This window comes from Pan paniscus, chromosome X (assembly GCF_029289425.2).
Source record: "Pan paniscus chromosome X, NHGRI_mPanPan1-v2.0_pri, whole genome shotgun sequence".
Classification (NCBI taxonomy): domain Eukaryota; kingdom Metazoa; phylum Chordata; class Mammalia; order Primates; family Hominidae; genus Pan; species Pan paniscus.
In genome coordinates, this window is record NC_073272.2 from 103,214,166 (window position 1) to 103,221,668 (window position 7,503).

A 7,503-nucleotide genomic window follows, 5' to 3' on the forward strand; every position below is an offset into this window, starting at 1 on the left:
AACAATGGGGAAATAACGGTGCTAAAAGAACAGATAAGGGATCTAGACTTGAGAGTTCAGGGATGGCTCTTCTTTCAGAATGTGATTAATTTCTTTTTATATCAAAAGCCCATTAAACAGAAGAGGAGTTAAACCTCTACTCCAACCTTTGTGAACACAGAAAGCAGGTTCAGCTATGAGCCAATTGGAAAACAGCTTCTTCGGAGACTGAGATTTTCTGAGCAAATCACCATGTATCAGCATAGGGACCATAGAAGACAAGATCATATCTGATGTCCCACATCTGACCACCTCCCTGATGAGCTACCACTACTCTTTCTCCCAGTGCACACGTGCACACACACACACACACACAAACGTGGAAAGGTACAAGGATATATGGTACAAAAACCTTTGTTAAGGGCAACATGAAAGGTAGAGACCCTGTGCAACAGGGGAAGGAAAGATCACTTCCAGCTAGGGTGGCTTCAGAGGCTGAGTGATGAGGGTTGGCCTCTAAGAATGGGCAGGACTAGGACCTCTAGGGGGAATAAGAAGGCAGTTGGCAGGAAGTAAATGACACATAATGACAATGAGAGGGAAGAATAAGGCATACTTGGGGCACATTGAGTGAGGGCAGAGAAGTGCATGACTAGGTTGAGAATGTGTGTCCTGGGGCTCAATTCTGATGGATGCTGAATGTCAGGATGAAGAGTGCAGAATTTACTCTGTGGGTGGTAGGTTTACCGTCAGCGCCTTCAAGCAGGAGAATGGCAGTTAAAAGCAGGGAAGAGTAAAGTTTAATCTGATGGTAATGTACAAGATTTATCTTAAGGAAGGGGCAGGGCTGGAAGCAGGAAAACTAGAGAAGAGATTATTCTAAGAGTTCAAATGAGAAATGGTGAAGCTCTAAGGTAGTGACAGATTCAGGAGATACAGCGAAGCAGGAAGGAGAGCTTTGTCTGTGGGAGAGGGAGAAATCAGATGAGACCTTGATTTCAAGTTGGGGCAACCTGACCATTTAATAAAGATAGGCCAGTATAATTAATGTAAGACCAGGAACTATAGTCAAACAGCTGAGTTTTCCCTCCCTACCTCCTTGTAGGTCCTGCCTATCATCTGAGGCCCAAGTCAAGGTCCTTTTCCTCCTTGAAGCTTTCTCTGTCTATTTCCAGCAAACCTGGCCATTGCCTTCTCTGAGCTCCTATTGGCCCATTGACAGTGGCCCAAAGTCACTGGCCTAGTGACTTTTCCTTTAGCTCTTTCTTCAAGTGGCCTCATGTGAAGAGGCTCTCTGTCTACCCAGAGAGCATATCATTCACCAAGGTGAAAGATCTTCCTCCTCTGATACCTAGCCCTTTTCTCTTAAAGAACACAGTAAAGTGTTAGACATCGGTAGGTCCCTGAGAAATAATTATCGACTCATCAGTGATCACAGGGAAGGAAGTTGAGTAGAGAAAATGGGAGATAACATAGGGACACATTGAGATAGTAGTCCTCATTCTAAGACCTAGGTTGGTTCTCAGGCTTGGCAGTAACCAGCTTGTGTAACCTTGAACAGTTTACTTAAATCTCTCTGAGCCTTGGGTTTCTCATTCATCTAATGGGGCAAAGACCCTTTACTCACAGGCTGTTGAGAGGGTACTTGGGATATCCCACTGTCCCACATAAAGCAGCTATCCCCGTGTAGGGCACATCCAGGCACTCAGTTAATAGTGAGGTTCCCAAAGGTCTCTAGAGGAAAGTATTGTTTCCTTGTGGTTGGCCTTTGTCTCCCTCATCCTGACATACCCCAGTAGATATACAAGAAATAATTATGATTGCCTTTTATTGAGTGCCCAAGATGTGAAGATCTTGGTGTGTTACAGAGGTGATGTCAGAACATTAGGAGTGACTTACCCAAGGACACACAGTAGTGATGATTCTGTCTCTGGGGACTCAAAGAGGTCTCCTGACTCCAGTTTTCTGTCCAGACAGAAGAGGCATCCACAGTGCCTTGTGTTTCTGTGCCTCATATACCTGTGCTTCCCAGATGTTTATCTAGAAGTTAAAATAATGGGGCAGAAGAGCAGCTGATAGTGCAGTGTTTTTTCCCATCTCATAATCTATTGATCTGATATCATTGAAGCTCATATAGTATATATAGTTCCTCTTATTATATTTCCAAATGATGCCTCTGATAGCTATGCAATTTTTTTTTTTTTTTGAGACGGAGTCTCGCTCTGTCACCAAGGCTGGAGTGCAGTGGTGCGATCTCGGTTCACTGCAAGCTCCACCTCCTGAGTTCATGCCATTCTCCTGCCTCAGCCTCCAGAGTAGCTGGGACTACAGGTGCCCACCACCATGCCCGGCTAATTTTTCGTATTTTTAGTAGAGACAGGGTTTCACCATGTTAGCCAGGATGGTCTCGATCTCCTGACCTCATAATCTACCCGCCTCGGCCTCCCAAAGTGCTGGGATTACAGGCGTGAGCCACCGTGCCCAGCCAGCTATGCAAATTTTTATTGCAAAATCATGTATTTTATGGGAGGTTGAAGGAACTATTTATTGAAGGTCTACTATGTGTTAAACACTTTATATAGCAATTGTTATTTATAATTCACAATAATCCTGATACAGAAAATCTTACTCCCATTTTCTAGAAGAGAAAACTAAAGTTCACAGAATTTTAGTAACTTTTCTAGGTTGACACAACTAAGAAGTGGCAAAGCTGGTATTTTAGCTCTTGATCTCCACAGTAAGTAATTAGACTGGTTGCTATAGTATATGTTATATGGTGACCATGTGATGTCATGCACATAAAGGAATTCAACAACACCTGTTGATGAGGATGATAATAAACATGAAATAATCTCTCTTGGGTTTAGACACCTGGGCTGTGGTGTTCATATGAATTTAGTTAGAGCAAAAATTCAATGTATTGTACTCACTAAAGCCTAGCCCAGCTTTTGCACTAGGTTGAAATGCCACCTAATCTGTATATTAAAAGCTCATTAAAACCTAGGTGTGTAGAAGAGCATTCTTGTCTTTTCTTTGCTAAATTTCTATTTTTGGACCTGTGCCATACTGCTTGGATTATTACGAGCTCTCATATGTTAAACAACTAGAACCCCTTTATTGTGACTTTTATTAATTTCTTGCCTATCTTTTTCCATTTGATTTTTTTCAAGAGACCTTTGAAGGAAAATCTACCAAACTTCCAAATGCCGGCAGGGTTGGGGTCAGGAGTGATAAAATTCACAGCTTTACAAGACTGAATCATCCCATCCAGGAATCTGGCATCCTAATTGTCTAATTATCCAACAGGCACATTTCTTTTCAATTATTTCAAAATTCAGAATTTACTTTAGATCTTCAATAACTGCTAAAAGTTGATCTGAAAATAATCAGGCTAAAGACCAAGGCCCTTTTTAACCTGGCCTGTGGAGTGGTTTCTATATAAGAGGTAATTAGTGACCTACCTACTTCAAGTACTGTAATGAAGATGAAACAGAAAAAGGCAGTGGGACAATATGATATATATTAAGGAGAGCAAGACTTGAGGTAGCAAAACCAGAAAGGGATCTTCCACCATAGACCAGGAGTGGGGAGTTGTTTGCCTAAAAAAATGTAGCAAGAGTGGAGATGGAAGAAAAGTGGGAAAATCCAGATATTTAGAAGAGAAGGTCAAGATTACTTGGTGGGAGGGAGGAAGAGGGAATGAGGGATGATTCCCAGATTTCTTGCTTAGGCAACAGTGTGGGTTCTGGAGCCATCTATTAAGATAAGAGAAATGAAGAGGAGGGAGTTTTGTGTGTGGAAAAGATCAAGGAAGGATGGTAAAATCACTTGGGACATATTGCATTTGAGGTCCTTCAGGGACATTCAGGTGGATATATCTAATCGTTAATTAAAACGGATCTGAATCAAATTTATGCTGAAGTTCATGTAGAAAAACAAACATACAAGAATGTGTTGGAAAAAAGAGAATCTACTGAGGGGACCTAGCTCTACCAGATATATGAAATTATATATCCTCTATAATTCAACTGGTATATGGATAGCAAACAGACCAATGAAATAGAATAAAAAGCCCAGAAGGTTTTCCAAGTACATATGGATATTTGATATGTAATAAAGGTGGTATCTCAAATCCCTAAAGCAAAGATGAACTTTCTGATGCCAGAACAACTGAGAAACCAATTGGAAAAAGAAAACAAAAGATCCATCAATACTTTATGCCATACACAAATATAAACTCTAAATGTAAAGAAAACCATATGAATACTAGAAGAAAACATGGGTGAATGCTTCTTGGACCTTATGTAGGAAAAGATTTCTTAACTATGAATCGAAATCTAGAGGCAATAAAAGTTAAATAAATTTGACTACTTTTTTTAATGCATGGCAGAAAAACACCATAAACAAAGCCAAAAAGCAACTGACAAACTGGAGAGAAAATTGCAACATATATAACAGTTAATATATTAAGAAAACTTGAAAATTGAGGTGAGAAGGACCAACAACCCACTAGAAAAATGTGGAAAAGACATGAACCGACAATTCACAAAGAAAGATATTTAAATTGTCCTTAAACAGAGATAAGGCAAAATAAAATGCCATTGAGATATTACTTCTCAACTATCATATCAGTGAACATTTAAAAGTATGTCATAGGTTATGTTGGGAAGGGCGTTGGGAAACAAAACACTCCCCTATATTTCTGATGGGAATGCAAAAATAGGTCTGAGATTCTGGGGAGGGAATAGCCTGGAGACGTAAATCTGGAAGTCATTGGTCTTTACTGGAAATGAATGAGATCAAACAGGGAGACAGAACTTGAGGACTGAGGAGAGAGGAGGCCCAGGACAGAACCCTAGGAACACTGCCACTCAAGGTGGCAGCTCAGCTTCCTGGCAGGCAGCACCACCCTGGGCTCTGGAGTCAGGCAGAGACAGTCTTGAAAGCGGGCTCTGGAGTTCTGGGGCTGAGCGCTCTTGGCAAAGTCGGGTACCCTCTTTGATCAGCTGTCACACCTGGCGATAATGGGCATCAGAGAGAGATACCCTGCGAGGATGCCGTGAGATGCGCCAGGTAAAGCACCTGGGGTCAGAAAGCCACCCCCTCCTCCTCTTCTCCGTGACCCCCCTTTGCTACACAAACACACCACGACCCCGACCGTCCCCAGCCTCCCGGTCCTTCGGGGTTGGATGGTGAGGTGGGTCAGGCAAGGGGGGCCGAGCTCGGGTGACGCGGCGCTCACGTGACCCGCCGGGCGCCTACGTGGGCACCAGCCCCCGCGCCCGCCCGCCCGCCCTGCGGTCCGGTCCCGGCGCCCGCGCAGAACCAGCTGTCTGAGCTGCCCGGGCAGCGGGGGAGCAGCGAGCGGGCTTCCGCGAGCCGGAGGAGGCACAGGCCTGTCCCGGGTCCCGGCAGGTCAGTGTGAAGGTGGGCGCTGCCGGCGAAACCACGGAAGGGGTGGAGGTGGCTGGCAATAGGAGTAGGGAGGGGGCGGAGAAAGGATCCGGGAGACTGGTGAGGAGGGGGAAGCGGAGCGGGCGGAGGCAAGGGCGGGGGAGCCTGGCCTGCCTTCTCGACGACCCCCTGCACTGAACCGTCCATCCATTTTAGTACTGGAAATGGAGTACGGGGGGGCAACCCCGCAGTGCAACAGTGAAATGTAGACATATTCTGGAAATAACCCCCTCTCACAATCTGCTCCCATGGAAACATCTGACCTCCGCAAAAACGGGGTGGCGCTGGGACAGGTTGCCTCCAGGGGAAGGGGACACAGAGACAAACGCAGTTTGGAAAGCATCCTGGTTTGGTGCCCGAGGCCAGGAAAGAAATGGCGGCTGGGGTGCGGGGGATGTAGGGGAGGAAAACGTTGGGTAAGCAGGGCCTGGACTCAGGAAAGGGAACCGAGTCCCTGTGAGACCGCTGACTGCGCAGCCCCTACCCCTGTCTCCTGTCTGTCCGCAGGTCTGCGCGTCTGTTCCCAGCGCTCTGCGAGGCCTAAAAAGGAGGAGCAACCTGTCCAGAATCCCTGCAGGTCTGTGAAGGTGGTTGTGGGGGAGCTCAATGGACAGGGCCCTATAAGGGTTGAGAGTGTGGAGGGCCCGGCCAGGGCCGAATTGGGGCCCCTGCCCATCCCCCACTCACATGAACACACACCTTACCAGGCTGAACCAGTGCAGAGAAGGTGGCAGGGACTGCCAGGGAATGGCTGGCTCACGTGTGTGGGAGGAGTGGCAGGCTACGTGGTGGGCAGAAGGCCCTCTTGGGGGCCCGGCCAGCTTAGGGGAACCCTCACCAGGGGTGAGATGCAAGTACTATCCAGACCTGCATTCCACCCCATGCCCTCAGTCTCCCATGTCTCTTATTTGTCTCCTCTTCCCTCCATTCCCATCCCCCAGGACAGGAAAAGGAGGGGAAGTCTCGACATGGAAAAACCCTACAATAAAAATGAAGGAAACCTGGAAAACGAGGGAAAGCCAGAAGATGAAGTAGAGCCTGATGATGAAGGAAAGTCAGACGAGGAAGAAAAGCCAGACGTGGAGGGGAAGACAGAATGCGAGGGAAAGAGAGAGGATGAGGGAGAGCCAGGTGATGAGGGACAACTGGAAGATAAGGGAAGCCAGGAAAAGCAGGGCAGGTCCGAAGGTGAGGGCAAGCCACAAGGCGAGGGCAAGCCAGCCTCCCAGGCAAAGCCAGAGAGCCAGCCGCGGGCCGCCGAAAAGCGCCCGGCTGAAGATTATGTGCCCCGGAAAGCAAAAAGAAAAACGGACAGGGGGACGGACGATTCCCCCAAGGACTCTCAGGAGGACTTACAGGAAAGGCATCTGAGCAGTGAGGAGATGATGAGAGAATGTGGAGATGTGTCAAGGGCTCAAGAGGAGCTAAGGAAAAAACAGAAAATGGGTGGTTTTCATTGGATGCAAAGAGATGTACAGGATCCATTCGCCCCAAGGGGACAACGGGGTGTCAGGGGAGTGAGGGGTGGAGGTAGGGGCCAGAGGGGCTTACACGATATCCCATACCTTTAATGCCTTTGGCCTTCCATTCTGATTTCTCTGATGAGAATATTGCTGGCCCTGCTTTCCCTGGTAGGTATTTGCCAGGCCCAATGCTTTAACCTTAAGCTGATACTTTGCTTTAGATGTCAGTCTCGTTACCAGCAGCCTTTTGACCCAACTACAGCGCTCTATATTTTAGTAGAGGATTTTCACCCATGTGCATGGAAAAGATGTTCATGGTACATTGTAAAAAAATAAAATAAAAATAAAAAAAAGTTTGCAGAACCGCATATACAGTATCAGCCCGTTTTTATAAAAATGTAAATGTTTGCATAATGCATTTGTGCACAAAGAAAACTCTGAAAGCATGTACACTAAAAAGCAGCCAATGGTTATTCCTGAATGGTATCCAAAAATGAGTTCAATCACTTGCTGGGTAGGTACCTCCATGCCATTCTGCTGTTGTTGTGCCCATCCTCATGTCTTCCCTAGGTGTAACTAGGTGAGTGGGCACTGCTACCCCTTCTCC

At 46.3% G+C, this 7,503-nt stretch overlaps 1 protein-coding gene across 3 annotated transcripts; it reads left to right on the forward strand.

The window, feature by feature from the left end:
- Positions 1-5,217: 5,217 nt before the first annotated feature.
- Positions 5,218-7,264, forward strand: LOC100991183 (transcription elongation factor A protein-like 3). 3 transcript variants are annotated; one of them, XM_014343527.4, is made up of 3 exons: positions 5,218-5,406; positions 5,941-6,010; positions 6,375-7,264. In XM_014343527.4, the coding sequence occupies exon 3, from the start codon at positions 6,402-6,404 to the stop codon at positions 7,002-7,004; it is 603 nt and encodes a 200-aa protein (XP_014199013.1). In that variant the 5' UTR covers positions 5,218-5,406; positions 5,941-6,010; positions 6,375-6,401; the 3' UTR covers positions 7,005-7,264. The 3 variants fall into 3 exon arrangements, with proteins under 3 accessions (XP_014199013.1, XP_008971294.2, XP_014199014.1); XM_008973046.5 differs by having other exon boundaries at positions 6,380-7,264; XM_014343528.4 differs by having other exon boundaries at positions 5,237-5,394; positions 6,380-7,264.
- The last annotated feature ends 239 nt before the right edge of the window (positions 7,265-7,503 follow it).

Excerpts from the sequence above, each read along its gene's own strand:
- LOC100991183 (XM_014343527.4), top strand. The coding sequence starts at position 6,402 with ATGGAAAAACCCTACAATAAAAATGAAGGAAACCTGGAAAACGAGGGA.